Here is an 18,360-nt window from a genome sequence, read left to right on the forward strand (position 1 = left end):
GTGGAGTAAAAGTGAAAGTTGCCGAAAATTTTTATATTCTTTATATACTTCAAAAAACTACTTAAGTACTGTAACGAAGTATTATTACTTGGTTACTATACACCACTGGAGATGGACAACAGTCAGTAATTGTAGAACTACAAAGTGCTTCTAAGTGGAGCTGATAAAATGAACAATGAGTGTAGAAACAAGGATGTGGTTTTAATGTTATGGCTGATCAGTGTATATTAGCCAAACTAACGACCCCTTCACCACCACCAACTGTTGTTTTTACCTCTTTTTTGGGACCCCACAATCACCCAGTAATTCGAACCATGGTTGTAAAACCCAATTTTCTTTAAATATATAAATATTTCGGTTTCAGCCTTCGATTTGCACAGACAGCGATAGGAGGCGGAATATGTTCTATTTTCTAGTAGATGTACCCACTGCTAGGGGTGAAGAAGACAGCGTCTCCGCTATAGCTCTATTTTGACTGATCTCAGAACAGACTTAACCAAAACTCTTTGCTACATAGTGCACAGTACTGCAATCAGAACTGATCCTGAAACAGTCTTTGTGGAGAGTTGCTTTCACCTTGAGGACAACTATGGCTTCGGCAACGTCGGTTATTCAGAAACTGAGGAACTTGTTTGCAGGGGTGAGCGGTTTAACCTACTGTAAAGTGTATTTATTCTAGTTTTGTAATAATAATAATAAATAGAATGTTCCAGAATGTTAATATTGTAAAAGGGTTAGAATTTTCATTACACTGACTCAAGTGAGACTGGTTAGCATTGTGCTAATGCTGCACATACTGTTTATCATTGATACTGTATTATATACCTTGTTAGAAATATTGATAAAACATGTAATTCTGATTAATCACAGGGACCTAGACCAGGGGTTATTTATTATTATTTAAATAGATTAATGCTGCTGTACCTAAATCAAACAAGTTCTTTAATCTAGAGATGAATAGATTACCATAGATGTATAGTTTAATATAAAATTGATTCATTTGATAATGAATCACAAATCTGAGTCCTTTTATACATTTATTGTGGGTTTTTACAAAAAAAAAGAAAAAGGCAACACAATAAGAAGGCACCTTTTTTTATTCTTGATCAGTATGTTTTGTTAGCCATCAATGAGATTCTGACAACTCTGGTTTGATATCTGACCACCTTGCAGAATTAGATCACTTCAGAGTTTAAGACTTAACCATTCACTACATCCACAAACCACTGATACGTTTAAGGTCAGGACTTCTCACGACATAATAATGTCACCAACATGTGTGAGAGTATGACAGTAGGTACAGTGTTGTTAGGTTTGAATTCCTCACATTGGTCACATTTGGTCATTGTAGTCAAGTAACTCAATAAAGCAATAAGCCACGAGAGGCCGTGCATTACTGTGATTTTAGCACGGGGATGACGTTTTTGGCACGACGCGAAGCGGAGTGCCTAAAACTTCTTTCCCCGTGCTAAAATCATAACAGTAATGCACGGTCTCGAGTGGCTTATTGCTTTTATAAAATGGCGGTCAACATAAAATATAATAAATACAACAATGTTTAATTCATAAATGTATTTATTGTGTATAAACTTACAATAAAGCATTCTTCCGCGACGCAAAATAGTTCGATTAACAGTGTTGCTAGGCAACATGAGGGCGAAAATAACATTAACTTTTCTATTCAGTGGCGTATTAATATGGAATGATGTGAGGTGGTCCTAGGTGTGCGTTTATCGGGGATTTTACAACGGCTTCGAACGCGGCTCAGCCAATCAGATTTTAGGACCGGAACTATCCGTTTTTTAATTGTCATTTTATCTGACCATAAACCTTTGAAAGACAATTTTTTTGCCCATTTAATTCATCCATTTTTGCATTTAAAGAAAAGAGGGTCTGGGTTTAATTGAAAACGACATACCAAGCAAAAACTGCCTAAGCACAATCACATTAACAAAATAATGGACGACAAGCTAGCCCACCAGTGCTGACACTTCGAGCTTGCAAGTTCAAATCTCACCTTTACTATTGGCCAGCCGGGTGTGTATGTGGATAATTGTTAGCTCTTCTGAGGGAGCGACAGCTGGAGGGATTCCTCATAAGTGCTGCAATTACGATCTCTGCTGCCTGGTCAATGACACCAGCACAGAGACGGGGGATAATGGGGATCGGTGCGTGACTCTTCATGCGCAATATAGATATCCATATGAATTCGCCTCATGCAGGTTAAAAGAAGCGATCGGTCACTGCACTTGTGTCGGAGGGGGGCATGTGTTAGTTATGGTCTTCCTCGGTCAAGATTGGAGGTCTGCAGCAGTAAAGATGAAATATGATCAGGTAATTGGATTTGACTAGATTGAAAGAACAATGGGGGCCAATGCATTAAAAATAATAATGGGAGCGACAGTAGCTTAATGGCTTATGTACTGGACTAATGCTGTTTCAAGCCAAATCACCACCAAGTCACCAGTGTAGGACCTTTAAGCAAGATCCTTAGTTGCTTGCGCTGTATTTATTCAGAATCATACGTCTGTTTAGAAAATTGTCTGCTAAATTAATAGATTGTTATTGTGGAGTAGGGCCTTTTTTCATGCAAAAGAATCTTTAGACCAATGTAAAGCTTGATTAACCTTGACCAGTAAAAACATATACAGTATATTTACACATACAGTTTATACAGAATGTCATGCCGTGAAAGTAATTACCTCTTATTAAGTAGTAAGTACGCTAATATGGTCTCACAAGTAGTTGAACTAATGACAATTGGCTGCATTTGCTGTGGAAGAATAGTAATAAGAAACTGAACTTAACTAGCTAACCATGCTGCAAGTTATTGTGCTGTCTGCCACATTAAAAAGCTAAAACAATGCTTGATATAAGTGGTCATTAAAAACACTTTTGACTTAAGGAGGAAAAACAACCTTGTGTACATTTATATTAATATATGCACGTTTTTAGGAGCAGTTAAAACCAGTTAAACTTGGATCCAGATTGGCAGTTAGGAAATTTGGTATGGTGACTTTCAGTCATATTAGTATAAAAACAGCCTTATCTGCGACAAGTAGTTTTGATTTGCATCCCCCTCCTCATGTTTATTTTTTATGATGATTTTAGTTTATCTTACAACCATTTGAATGTAATTTTTTTAAATCAGTGAGTCAGTTATTGTGTTATCTAATTTGCTTTAATTCTATAGGTCACAATTGTTTGGATGAAAGCATATGTTAAATTGTGTTAAAATAAACATATGTAAAGATGCTTTAATATTGTGTTTTGTCTGTCAACAGAGGAACCTTCAAACAAAGCTTCAGCTGCGATATGAAGAAATGGCTAAAAGGTAAAATAGTCATAGTGTTTTACACTGCTGCATTTTATCGGTTTTTAACCAAGAAGCAAAATCATTGATTGAAATATTAAAATTATATTCAAAATGAAAATAATAAACACATCATAAATGTTCATGCTTTATTTAGGAAAAAACACCATAATGTAGTGAACAGGCAGTTTAAAATTCAAAAACGAGACCAACCCAAAATATGTACCTCAACTACACCACAGTTACTGTGACTATATTATAATTTCCTTTTTTTTTTTTTTTTTTTTTTTTTTATATATATGTCCATTAAAAATAAATTAAAAAGAGGGGAACTGCAACATGTGTGAGCTATGATGATAGTATTTATACTTTGCATTTATGGTCATAAATAAAGGTCAATAATTTACATAGACTTGCAGGGGATACTTAATCTTTTTGAGACTAAATAATTTATAATGATAAAATATTGTTTTATGAAACACTGACTCAAAATTTCAGTGCATTGTTTAAATTTCTTTGCTGAAATTAACATACTAAAGAAATGTACTGAACTGCCATAAAGTTTTTCATATATACAGTCATGTGAAAAAATGAGGACACCCTATGAAAGCCAGCAGAGACGAGAGGTATGCACTTACTACACTTAGTAAGGACAATAACATCATCATACTTCCTGCTGACAAAGGTAGATGTACTGTTCTATTAAACCAGATAGACTATCATGAGAAAGTGATGTTGTTACTTAGTGACACTAACACTTATGAGCTGCTGAAACGAGATCCAGGTAGTAGCTACAAGAAAAAGGTGATAGATTGTCTGAAAGTTTTAGAACAGAACAATGCTATTGACAGGGCTTTGTACTACAAATTATATCCGCGGGAGGCTACACCTAGTCTGTATGGGTTACCTAAGATACACAAACAGGATGTACCTTTACGACCCATTGTTTGTATGATTAACTCTGTGACTTATAACATTTCTAAGTTTCTAGCATCGATTCTCAACCCGTTGGTAGGTAGCACCACATTCAGAACACCATGTATTTTGTGGACAAGGTGAAGGGCGTCATCATTGAGACGGAGGAAACAATGGTCTCGTATGATGTTACATCCCTCTTCACGTGCATTCCGGTTGCTGAGGCAGTGGAGGTGGTCCGTAGGAAACTACAAGGCGACCCCACCCGGAGCACGAGGACCACCCTTACCACGGACCAGGTGTGCACACTTCTAGAACTGTGTCTTCAGTCCACCTACTTCTCGTACAGAGGACAGTTCTACAAACAGAAACATGGGTGTGCTATGGGGTCCCCAGTCTCACCTATTGTTGCAAACCTGTACATGGAGGAAGTGGAAAAGAAGGCACTAAGGACCTACTCGGGGACACCACCGAGTCATTGGTTCAGATATGTGGACGACACCTGGGTTAAAATAAAATCAGAGGAAGCACCACATTTCACGAACCACATCAACTCGGTGGACAAACACATCAAGTTCACAAGGGAGGATGCAAGCGACAACGTTTTAGCCTTCTTAGACTGTGAAATTGCTAGTAAAGATGGGGGACGGTTGAAAGTAAATGTTTACCGCAAACCAACGCACACGGACCAGTACTTAAGGTTTGACTCCCATCATCCTTTGGAGCACAAACTAGGAGTCATCAGGACGCTGCACCACCGGGCGAACAGCATCCCCACAGACACTACGGTCAAGGATAGAGAGAAATCTCATGTCAAGAAGGCCCTGGGTGAATGTGGTTATCCCAACTGGGCATTCGTAAAAGCGGGGAAAATGCCCAAACACAGCTCCAGTGGATCAAAGGAAGGAGAAGAACAACCGCGGTCCAAGCGCAAACCAGTGGTGATTCCGTATGTGGCGGGAGTATCGGAACAATTAAGACGGATGTTCTCCAAACACCGTGTTTCAGTTGCTTTCAAACCCCAGAACACGCTACGCCAGAAATTAGTTCACCCTAAGGACCGGGTTCCTCGACACAAACAGAGTAACGTAGTGTATGCTGTTAGGTGCCGGGAGGATTGCCGGGAAATGTACATCAGGGTAACTAAACAGCCACTGGTGAAACGGATGGCCCAACATAGAAGATCGACCTCTTCTGGCCAGGACTCTGCGGTTTACACCCACCTGCAAGCCAGCGGCCACTCATTTAATGATGAAGATGTGCAGATCCTTGACAAGGAGGAACGCTGGTTTGAACGTGGAGTCAAAGAGGCCATCTATGTGAAGAGGGAACAACCATCTCTGAACCGGGGAGGGGGCCTGAGAGTACATCTCTCACCATCTTACAACGCCGTAATTGGAGCGTTACCCCAATCATGTGTGAAAGACACACATGACCATTGTAATTAATGGTCATTGTGAATTTCATATGGACCTGATCACCAGTTCCATTGTTATGCAATGGGCAGTGATCAGTCGTTATGCAAATCAACTGCATATAAGGTTGGGGTATTCAACACCAGCTCAGACTGAAGAAGTCATTCGGATTGAGTGACGAAACGTATCTCTACAACAAACTTGTGTCCAGATGAACTGATTCAACTTTGTGAATTTCTGGTGAGGAATAAATTAGGACACCCCTACATATTGTCCCACTTAAAATAGTTAAGATCACACACAGGTGTGTCACATCAGGTGCACATGATCAGAACATCGTTACCCAGCATTTTGAATGAGGCTTGCCCTATTTAAACCTCAGAAAATTAGTTTGGTGTGTCCCTGACAGTTGAAGTGAGAGTGAGCACCATGGTGAGATCCAAAGAGCTGTCTGAGGCCCTCAGAAAGAAGATTGTGGCTGCTTATGGGTCTGGTAAGGGATTTAAAAAGATCTCAAAAGAATTTGACATCAGCCATTCCACCATCCGGAAAATTGTTTACAAGTGGAGGACATTCAAAACAACTGCGACCATGCCCAGGTCTGGCCGTCCAAGCAAGTTCACCCCCAGAGCAGACCGTAAGATGTTAAAAGAAGTCATGAAAAATCCTAAAATTTCATCACAGGACCTACAGCAGGCTCTTGCTACTGTCGATGTGAAAGTGCATGACTCAACTATCAGAAAGAGACTACACAAGTTTAATTTTCATGGGAGGTGTGCAAGGAGGAAACCTTTGCTCTCTAAGAAAAACATTAAGGCCAGACTGAAGTTTGCCAGAGAGAACGCAGACAAAGACCATGACTTCTGGAAAAATGTTCTTTGGACAGATGAGTCTAAAATTGAATTATTTGGACACCAGAACAGAAGACATGTTTGGCATAAACCAAATACAGCATTCCAAGAAAAGAACCTCATACCAACTGTGAAGCATGGAGGTGGAAGTGTCATGGTTTGGGGATGCTTTGCTGCAGCAGGACCTGGCCAGCTCACCATCATAGAATCCACCATGAATTCTACTGTGTATCAGAGGGTGCTTGAGGAACATGTGAAACCATCTGTAAAAAAATTAAAGCTGAAGCGGAACTGGACCCTGTCCGGATCTTAATCCCATTGAGATGCTGTAGAGTGACTTAAAACGGGCTGTACATGCAAGAAACCCCTCAAACATCTCACAGCTGAAAGAATTCTGCGTTGAGGAGTGGGGCAAACTTTCTTCAGATCGATGTCAGAGATTGGTAGATGGCTACAAGAAGCGTCTCACTGAAGTTATTTCAGCCAAAGGGGGCAACACTAGTTATTAGAGGGTAGGGTGTCCTAACTTTTTCCTCCATTATAATATGCATTTTTGTTCATATCTTTTGTTTCATGAGTAAAACAATGTTAATTTTTGTTGTTTAATTGCAATTAAATCACTTTCTTTTCCAGAAATAAACAAAAACAAGATTGGACATTGATATGTGAACATTTCTTAATAAAGAGCTGCCTATTTAATGGGGTGTCCTAATTTTTTCACATGACTGTATATCACATTTTCATTTTATGTTGTATATTGAAATTTTACTTGTTTGTATTTTTGTGTCAGGACTCAACCACCTCCCAAACTTCCAGTTGGGCCGAGCCATAAATTCGCTGCAAACTACTACTGTACAAGAGATGGAAGAAGGGAGTCTGTTCCACCAACTGTTATAATGTCTGCTCAGAAAGCCCTAGCTGCTGGCAGGTTAGTGACCTCTCTAGAAAAAAAAAAGGTTGCTAGTACGAGAGTTTTAGTATTTAATTCTTAATGAACTAAATGATTATTGGGGTCTGTAAATCTTGGCAACGTATAGCGGTAAGTCCAGTTGAAGGGTGACAGTACATTTAGCTACTATAGCAGTTGTCTAGCAAGAGCAAAGAAGAACATTGGTACAAATTTGGGACCACTAATACCAACCAATAATAGATATAAATTTTTATTTATATAGTACATTTCTTATTCTTGGTCATGTTATTATATTAAAAATTTTTATACTTCATAAGCTATATTCTCGTACAGTGGTACCTTGAAACTCAACATCAGTTGGTTTTGGGAGTAGCGCCGAGTTTAAAAGACGTTGAGTTTCGAGGTATTTTTTCCCATAAGAATGTACTGGAAACCTGTTAATGCGTTTCATGGTCCCATGGAACTGCACATATTTTAGGCTAATGTAAAGTAATAGGGTTGTTTTTGACACTTACACACTGAAAATAACACAAATATAATATAAAAACACTAAAAACAATTGAAAAACAGTTAGAAAGTAGCTCTGGGGTAGCTCAACGATTAAGGTACTGGACCTGTAATCAGAATGTTGCTGGTCCAAGCCCCATTACTATTAAGTTTCTACTGTTGGACCCCTAAGCAAGGCCCTTAAATAAAAGCCGTAAACAGAATTTCAGGTTGCATTTCTTAATACAGAATTTCTTAACACAGACTGTGTTAAGTGACAATGATTTTCTGAAGTGCTCCTTTCCTGTGCATTTAAGGAGGTTAAATGACCTAAAAAGGGGCATTAATGCAGCTAGGAATCAACCCCAAAAAAACTGTTTAGATGGCCCACCATTACAAAAACCTATTGCTAATGTCCTTGAGACCGTCTGAGCTCAGGTCCAGAGGACTCATTAGTGTTCTTGTGTAGAATAGAGGGCAGTGATAGTTCAGTGGTTAAGGTACTGGACTAGTAAACAGAAGGTTGACGGTTCAAGCCCCGCCACCACCAAGTTGCCACTGTTGGGTCCCTGAGCAAGGCCCTAAACCCTCAATTGCTCATTGTGTTCAGCTCATCATGTAAGTCGCTTTGGATAAAAGCGTCTGCTAAATGTTGAAAATGTAAATGTAAATTAGGCCCCTGAGCAAGGCCCATAAAAAATAACAGCCGTAAATGTAGACTTGATGTATTGTGGGTTTCTTTTTGCATAACAGAATTTCAGGTTGCATTTCTTGATGCAGCGATAGACTGTGTTAAGTGACAATGATTTTCTGAAGTGCTCCTTTCTTGTGCATTTAAGGATATTAAATGACCTAAAAAGGGCATCAAGGCAGCTAGAAATCAACCCAAATATTTTTTAGAGAGGTGCTCAGGTATGGCAGCAGTATACAATCTAGCCCACCATTACAAAAACCCATTGCTACTGTTTTTTAGGCCATCTGAGCTCAGTTCCAGAGGACTCATTAGTGTTCTTGTATAGAATAGAGGGCAGTGGTAGCTCAGTGGTTAAGGTACCGGAAATGTAAATAGAAAGTTGCTGGTTCAAGCCCAACCACTATTAAGTTTCTACTGTTGGGCCCCTGAGCAAGGCCCTTAAATTAGAGCCATATACTGTATGTTAATGTAGACTTGATGTATGGCTTTCTTTTTGCATAACAGAGTTTCAGCTTCCTCTCTACTGGTGCTGACCCCCGCTCCTGATTGAGGAAAGCAAACTGACACACGTCCCCTCCGATACGTGAGCAGTAGCCGACTGCATTTTTTCACCTGCACCTGTGAATCAGCCATGTGCACGGAGAGCCACACCCTGATCAGCATTATTCCTCCACTCTGTGCAGACAAACAGCCAAATGTTGTTCATATATTCGCCCAGCACAGCTGGATGGCAGAGCTGAGATTCGATACAATGTATTCGAAATCCCAGCTCTGGTGTGCTACCGTGTTTTACCTCTTCGCCACCTGAGCGCCCCAAGTTGCATTCCTTGATGCGGTGGTAGACTGTGTTAAGTTACAATGGTTTTCTGAAGTGCTCCTTTTCCTTGCAGTTTTGGCAGTTAACAAACAGTACATGTTGCCTAATGTGATTTACTTGTTTAATATGACCATTTAAACTATAGGACAGTTTAAAGTTACATGTAATGTATGTGATATTTATGTAACCAGTCATTTGTACGACCTAAGAGCAATGTTGAATATGCAAACATTTAACCATACATTATTTTCATACATGGTTTTTGAATCCCCACTTTAAATGGTCAGGAAGAGCTCTTGTGTTACATCTGTATAAGCAAACACAAGCTGATTGTGCAACAAATATTCAAATCAATTTCTAATCTTAAATGTAAACAATTTCTAACCTGTTGTATTAAAGCATTATTTTCTGTCTTTACAGTGAAGCTCCGGCAATGACCAAGCGTCCTGTCCTTCCTGGACCTGAGCCGAAGGAACTCCCACTGTCCACCGATCAGCCATATCTCTGAGCTTTCTTTCACATTAAACATTGTTTATAAATGTATCTTTTCTTGAATACATTGACTAAGTGTATATAGTGAACTGAGTACTATACATAACTGAATATATATCTCAAAACAGATTTTTGTTTTTTATTGATTATTTAATCACTCGAATAAAACACATGACCCATAATATACACTGATCAGCCATAACATTAAAACCACCTCCTTGTTTTTACACTCGCTGTCCAATTTATCAGCTTCACTTACCATATAGAAGCACTTTATAGTTCTACAATTACTGACAGTCCATCTGTTTCTTTACATACTTTTTTAACCTCCTTTTATGCTGTTTTTCAAGGGTCAGGACCCCCACAGGACCACTACAGAGTAGGTATTATTTGGGTGGTGGGTCATTCTCAGCACTGCAGTGACAATGACATGGTGGTGGTGTGTTAGTGTGTGTTGTCCTGGTATGAGTGGAGTTTTTAAACACCTCACTGCCACTGCTGGACTGAGAGTAGTCCACCAACCAAAAATATCCAGCCAATAGCGCCCCATAGGCAGCGTCCTGTGACCACTGATGAAGGTCTAGAAGATGACCAACTCAAACAGCAGCAATAAGATGAGCGATCGTCTCTGACTTTACACCTACAAGGTGGACCAACTAGGTAGGAGTGTCTAATAGAGTGGACAGTGAGTGGACACGGTATTTAAAAACTCCAGCAGCGCTGCTGTGTCTGATCCTCTCATACCAGCACAACACACACTAACACGCCACCACCATGTCAGTGTCACTGCAGTGCTGAGAATGATCCACCACCCAAATAATACCTGCTCTGTGGTGGTCCTGGGAGAGTCCTGACCATTGAAGAACAGCATGAAAAGGGGCTAACAAAGCATGTAGAGAAACAGATGGACTACAGTCAGTAATTGTAGAACTACAAAGTGCTTCTGATAAAATGGACAGTGAGGGTAGAAACAAGGAGGTGGTTTTAATGTTATGGTTGATCGGTGTATATATAAATAATAAAGAGGTTATTTAGATCTGGACGTCTGTAATGGTTGTGGGGCAGATCACTAATCAAGGCTAAGCTTCATGCAAAAAAAGTCATATGGCCACATGAGTTTTGCTGATTTCATCTTCCAAACAGATGTGATAAGACATTGCCTACTTGATTTGAGCAGAGAAATGCAGACACTGCTAGAGCAGGGGTTTTCAACCTTTTTAGGCATGCGCCCCCCTCCCCTTGGTGAAACAGCGCTCAGTCGCTTATATCAAGCGCTGCTTCCACCACGCCCCCCTCCCCTTGATGAAGCACGGCTCAAACGCGGATGCCAAGCGCGGCTTCCGCCACGCTCCCCTCCCCTTGATGAACCACGGCTCAATCTCGTGTGCCACCGGTTCATAATAACAATCTCGTAATGCCACGCCCCCCCCCCCCCCCCCCCCCCCCCCCCAGCCCACAGGTTGAAAACCACTGTGCTAGAGGGCTATGACCTGTATATGTACTGTACCTTTAATACAAATACCATAATTCATATTTTTTAGCATTTGAAAATGTTCTCTTGCCTACTAACAGGTCAGCTAGCTCTGTTAATATGTTTTATTTATTTATTAGGATTTTAACGTCATGTTTTACACACTTTGGTTCCATTCATGATGGAACTCGTAACACAAGATTCACCAGTTCACAAGTTTAATGTCAGACAGTCATGGACAATTTTGTATCTCCAGTTCACTTCACTTGCATGTCTTTGGACTGTGGGAGAGAACCAGAGGGAACCCATGCAGACATGGGGAGAACATGCAAACTCCAAACAGAGAGGACCTGGACTGCACCACCTAGGGATCGAACCCAGGACCTTCTTACTGTGAAGCGACAGTGCTACCCACTGAGCCACCCTCTGTTAATATTAAACTATAGCCATTACAAGAACAAAAAATCGATATAGCCCTTGGTTTGACCATAAGCTTGCAAGTCTTCTCCAACAAAAAAATGCTGCTTGGCGTAGGGCTAGGTTGTCTAAATCCCCAATCGAATATTTAACATTTAAACAAATCAGAAATAAATCTACGCAGGCTGTTCGGAAGGCCAAAGTTGATTATTTTAAAGAACAGTTCTATCTTTGTGGTTCTGATCCGAAAAGATTCTGGAAGACGATAAAGGATCTTGAAAATAAACCCTCTCCTCAGCTCCCTTTTTCACTTAAGACTGATGGAGGTGTAGTTACTGATAAGGCGCGCATGGTGGATATTTTTAATCAACATTTTACACAAACTGGGATCAGTATTCCATCTTCTTCAAACTCCATTTCCATAACTCATGAAATTCCAAATTTGACTGCACCCATTAAACGTCCTGATCCTAAACACACTTTCACTCTTCAGGCTGTGTCAGAGGGTGAGCTCTTAGATGAATTGCTAAAGTTAGACACAAAAAAAACAGCTGGGTCTGATGAGCTGGACCCCTTCTTTTATAGGATAGCAGCTCCCATTATTGCTGCCCCCATTGCATACCTTATAAATCGGTCCTTCTATACAGCAGAGTTCCCACAGGTATGGAAAGCAGCATTAGTACGACCTTCTTTTAAGGGAGGAGATCAGACGGACCCGAACTGTTATAGACCAATTTCTATTCTCCCTTGTATATCAAAAATAACTGAAAAACTTGTAAATAAGCAACTCACAATTTTTTTGGATACTTACAATGTTTTATCTGATGCTCAGTCTGGTTTTAGATCAGGATATGGGTGTCACTGCAACACTTAAAATTTTGAATGATATAGTTTCTGCATTAGATTCTAAACAGTGTTGTGCAGCTATATTTATTGATCTAGCTAAGGCTGTTGACACTGTTGATCATTCAACGCTTTTAGATAGGTTGGGCAGCATTGGAGTCTCGGATCACTCACTGGCGTGGTTTACAAATTATCTTGCGGATAGGGTGCAACGAGTTAAATCAGAACAATTTCTCTCGCAGCCTCTATCTGTTACTAAAGGTGTGCCTCAGGGTTCGATCTTAGGTCCAACATTATTCTCTTTAAACATAAACAACATTGTTTACTCTGTTGAAGACACATTAATCCATCTTTATGCGGACGATACAGTTCTGTATGCTATTGGTCCATCTCCGGAGGCAGTATTTCCATCGCTCCAGAATAGCTTTTTGATGGTCCAACACACCTTTTCTAATTTGGATCTTGTGTTAAATACCACCAAGACTAAGGTTATGTGGTTTGGCAAAAGAGGTTCGGTTCACCAAGCAGTCCATGACATCATCACTGTCGATGGGGCTACTTTAAGTCAGGTCTCTGAGTATAAATATTTGGGCATATGGCTAGATAGCACACTGACTTTTTCATATCACATTAGTAAATTACAATCTAAGGTTAGATCAAAAATAGGCTCTCTGTATAGAATGCGGGCCTCTCTTAGTCGATCTGCTAAATTGAAACTTGTACAAATGACCATCCTCCCCTTGTTAGACTTTGGTGATGTTATATACAGGTCAGCTCGAAAAAGTGATCTTCTGAAACTTGACGTACTTTATCATTCGGTTTGCGATAAATGCTCCATATAAAACACATCACTGTACCCTTTATTCTACTGTGTACTGGCCATCTTACACACTCGTCGTGCTATTCATTGGTTTATGCTCATATACAAAACCCCGCTTGGTTTGTCTCCTCCCTATTTGTGTCATTTATTGCAAACCTCATCTTCAGTTTATTATACTCGCGCTGCTCATCGTATTTCACTGAAGGTTCCTAAAACGAACACCATTTTTGGTCAGTCATCATTTCAAGTGGCTGCAGCCATAGACTGGAACAAACTGCAAGAAACTCTATGGCTGGATACATTTATTTCTAAGACAACTTTTAAAAAACAAATTACAGATATCTTAAGAGATACTGTACATGCAGCTGTATGACAAATTGATTTTTCTTTTATACTATTGCTGGATGATCGACTATGTGTTATTGTATTGTGATCATTGTTGTTTGTTTTTAGTGTCTTATGTAAATTTGTAGAATATGTAGTGTAGATCAGGGTTTAAATGTTTATTTAGGGCTGTTATAGTAATGTAGTGTAGATCAGGGTTTAAATGTTTATTTAGGGCTGATATAGTAATGTAGTGTAGATCAGGGTTTAAATGTTTATTTAGGGCTGTTATAGTAATGTAGTGTAGATCAGGGTTTAAATGTTTATTTAGGGCTGTTATAGTAATGTAGTGTAGATCAGGGTTTAAATGTTTATTTAGGGCTGTTATAGTAATGTACAGTAGTGTAGATCAGGGTTTAAATGTTTATTTAGGGCTGTTATAGTAATGTAGTGTAGATCAGGGTTTAAATGTTTATTTAGGGCTGTTATAGTAATGTAGTGTAGATCAGGGTTTAACATGTTTATTTAGGGTTTTATAGTAATGTAGTTTATACCAGGGTTTAAATGTTTATTTAGGGTTTTATAGTAATGTAGATTCGTGACAAACCCCGGACAGGCACCTCCATGCGGAATCAACCAGACTTCATGAATACATGGAGCTGGGGCCACCCGGGCAACAGGAGACTGGCCAACGCCTGATGGGACCGCTGACTGGCGGTAATAAACCTCACAATTAAGTGGGCAGTCTGGGGGAACGATGAAGACAACAACGGCGGTTCGATAACAATGATGCGGAGATCACAACCATAATAGCTGAAAAACGGAAAGCAAAGATCACTCACGAACAGGATCCATCAAATCATGAGAAGAAAACCAAATTCCAGCAACTGAAACGACAGTGCCAAGCGCGGCTCAGAAAGCTCCAAAACAACTGGTGGCAACAGAAGGCAGAAGAACTCCAATGCTTTGCTGATAAAAGAGACACAAGGAACTTCTACGCGAGCCTCAAAGAGATCTATGGCCCAAGGAGATCCTCTGTTGGAACGCTTATGTCCTCTGACAACTGAACACTTCTAACGGACAGCCAAGCCATCCTAGACCGTTGGAAGGAACATTTCGACACTCTTCTTAACCGAAAGTCATCCGTTGCCAGAGACTTCCTGAGAAACGTCCCCCAACTGCCCCCACGACTTGAACTGACAGCACCTCCGTCCTACCAAGAATTCGAAACAGCTCTAAGTCTCATACAATGCGGAAGAGCCGCTGGACCCGACAACATCCCAGTCGAGCTCCTTGTACATGGTGGTATAACACTCAAGACCCGCCTCTTCGTACTGATGCTCCGAATGTGGGAAGCAAGACAAGTCCCTGACGACATGAAGAATGCACTGATTGTGACGATCTTCAAAAAGGGTGACCGGAACAGCTGTGGGAATTACCGCGGAATATCCCTGCTTTCCATTACTGGGAAGATCTTCGCCCGGATCATCCAAAATCGTCTTCAAAAGGTTGCAGAAGAAATCCTTCCGGAGTCACAATGTGGATTCCGTACAACCAGAGGAACATCCGACATGATTTTCTGTGCTCGCCAGTTACAAGAAAAATCACACGAACAGCAAAAACCCCTCTTCCTAGTCTTCTATGATCTGGAGAAGGCCTACGACAGTGTCAATAGGGCTGCCATGTGGGAAGTCCTACAACGCTTTGGCTTCCCCAACCCCTTTATTCAACTGATCCAAGCCCTACACGACGGCATGACAGCACGAGTCATCCATCAGAACAACATATCTGAAGAATTCCCAATCACGTGTGGACTGAAACAGGGATGTGTCCTTGCACCTACATTGTTTGCCATCTACCTTGCCGCCATGATGTATGGGATACCACCCAATAACCCTGGCATTGAAATGAGGTACAGGCTGGACGGAGGGCTAATCAACCTGTCCCGTCTGAGATCCAGAAGCCTGGTTTCCACCATAAAAGTCACCGAAATGCAATATGCAGACGACAACGCTGCACCAACCCACTCAGTCAAAGACTTACAAACATCAGTCAACAACTTCAACGCAACATACACACACTTTGGCATGACCGTGAACGCCTCAAAAACCAAGGTCCTCGCACAACCGCCTCCCGGGACTTCCCTACCAGACTTCAACATCTCAATCAACGAGAAGACCCTAGAATGTGTGGACCACTTCCCGTATCTTGGCAGCATCCTGTCCACCCAGTGCACATCATCTAAGGACGTAGAGAACAGAATCCAAGTGGCACATCGAGCCTTCGGAGGACTCACCAGCCGTGTCTTCCGTAACAAGGATCTGACCCATCAAACAAAACTTATGGTCTACAACGCCATCGTCGCATCCACTCTTCTGTATGGATGTGAAACCTGGACCCTCTACCGAGCAGATCTGAAGAAGCTGGAGCAGTTCCACCAACAGAAGCTGCGAGCCATCCTCAACATTAACTGGGATGATTATGTGACCAATAATTCTGTGCTGGAAAGAGCTTCCTCTGTCAGCATTGAAGCATCCATCATGAAACATCAACTCCGGTGGATGGGCCACGTAACTCGCATGTCAGGAGATCGACTCCCACGACGGATACTGTTTGGTGAACTCGCATCGGGGAAGCGATCCCTCGGTGCCCCACTGAAACGCTACAAAGATCAATTAAAGCGACCCTAAAATCCACAGGCATCGACCCCAAGACCTGGGAAGCATCGACTCAAGAAAGACCTCTGTGGAGAAGAGCGGTCAAACAAGGAATTACACTCTTTGAAGCCAACAGAAGAGCGGATGTGGAAGCGAGACGACAACGGAGGAAGGAAAGAGCACGGCAACCTCGAGCTCTTACAATACCCTGTGAAAAATGTCCAAGAATGTTTGTCTCAAGAACTGGTCTCATCAGCCATCAGAGAGCCAAACACTGATGGAGAACCAAGCATCACACTGGAGATCTATTCTCGGACTACGAGGGGACGCCATCAATATTACTAATGGGCGACATGGTAGCTTGGTGGCTAGCACTTTCACCACACAGTAAAAAGGTCCTGGGTTCTATTGCTAGGTGGTGGAACGGTCCAGGTCTTTTCTGTGTGGAGTTTGCATGTTCTCACTGTGTCCACATGGGTTTCCTCCGGGTGCTCTGGTTTCACAGTCCAAAGACATGCATTTAGGTTAATTGGAAATACGAAATCCTCAAAAGGTGTGTCTGTGTGGCCTGTTATACTCACCACAGTCTTGAATCAGATGAAGCGATGGTAAAACAATGATTGAAATAATTATATTACTACATAATAACTATGTTTATATTATAATAATACACAATATAATATTATAAATAATTTATAATATAATTTATAATCAGTGAGCCATTAAGATGTCTTACATACTTGTAGTTTATATTGCACTGATGAATGTAAGGGAACACTATGTAAAGGAAGACATGCAGAAAATATTTTTTATAAATAACGTTTATAGGTATTATTCTAATTTACTGTTTTTGTAGGTTCACTAAATATAAAAATAAATAAATAAATAACCATCCAGTGTATTAAAAAATCTATTTGAATATCTGGTAAGGTCATTTCTTCATTTCTTTTTTCCATTTTATTTTCATGTTTAACCACCATCTTATCCTTGTCATTGTCATGGTGAGTCAGGTTTCTTTGGAACACACCCGAAAAGGACAAATATGTCTGCATGTAAACATCCAATAGAATGAAAGCATCTCTGGGTATTGGAACACTGGATAAGAATTTAATCTACTGCTGTGTCATCTCATTTTATTTTTAACAACCACGTTATTCTCAGAGTCACGGCAGGTCCTGTTCTACCAGGAAATGCTAGATGCAAGGCAGGACTACCCTAGACAAGGCGCTAATCCATCACAGTGCTTTAGCCACAACCAGAACATGGCCAATCATGTCTATGTGCGCACCTGATTATTAGCTTGTCAGACATCCTATTCCAAAACCATAAGCATAGGGGCTATGCCTGTCTGAGGGTTGCTTTTTTCATCGATCGGACCCATCCTCTGACGGGACCGCGGCTGGAGGGTCTCGCAGGCCGTTTCGCCTCCGACCTCCCAAACGCTGACCGGGTGCTCGGTCCTCTCTCCTCCCCTCGCGCTCCAGGAGCGTGTGCGGCTGCCGGTGGCCCTGTGCGGCCTGAGCCCCTCTCCGTCTCTTGCCAGGCACGAGGAAGAGGGAAACCGGCTCTCTCCGGATGTGACCTCAAATCAGACGAGACGACCCGCTGAATTTAAAAGAAACTAACCAAGATTCCCTCAGTAGCGGCGAGCAAAGAGCCCAGCGTCAAATCCCCCGTCCCTCACCCTGCGTGGGGAAATGTGGCATATGGAAGTCCGCTCCTCCCAGCGAGGGCCAGCGGGCCTGAGTCCTTCTGATAGAGGCTCAGCCCGTGGATGGTATGAGGCCGGTAACGGCCCCTGGAGTTGGGTTGTTTGGGAATGCAGCCCAAAGCAGGTGGTAAACTCCATCCTATTCCAAAACCAAAAGCATGGCGGCTACACCTGTCTAAGGGTCGCTTTTCTCATCGATCATAGGATGGGTCGTCAGAGGACAG

General features: G+C 41.3%; 1 protein-coding gene across 1 annotated transcript; it reads left to right on the forward strand.

Moving 5' to 3' along the window:
* The first annotated feature begins 468 nt into the window (after nt 1-468).
* On the forward strand, nt 469-10,022 carry ndufa7 (NADH:ubiquinone oxidoreductase subunit A7). The gene is made up of 4 exons (XM_062998525.1): nt 469-640; nt 3,285-3,334; nt 7,285-7,422; nt 9,822-10,022. Exons 1-4 carry the CDS (start codon nt 590-592, stop codon nt 9,907-9,909), a joined length of 327 nt encoding a protein of 108 aa, XP_062854595.1. The 5' UTR covers nt 469-589; the 3' UTR covers nt 9,910-10,022.
* Nucleotides 10,023-18,360: the final 8,338 nt, after the last annotated feature.

This window comes from Trichomycterus rosablanca, chromosome 7, assembly GCF_030014385.1.
Source record: "Trichomycterus rosablanca isolate fTriRos1 chromosome 7, fTriRos1.hap1, whole genome shotgun sequence".
NCBI classification, from domain to species: Eukaryota; Metazoa; Chordata; class Actinopteri; order Siluriformes; family Trichomycteridae; genus Trichomycterus; species Trichomycterus rosablanca.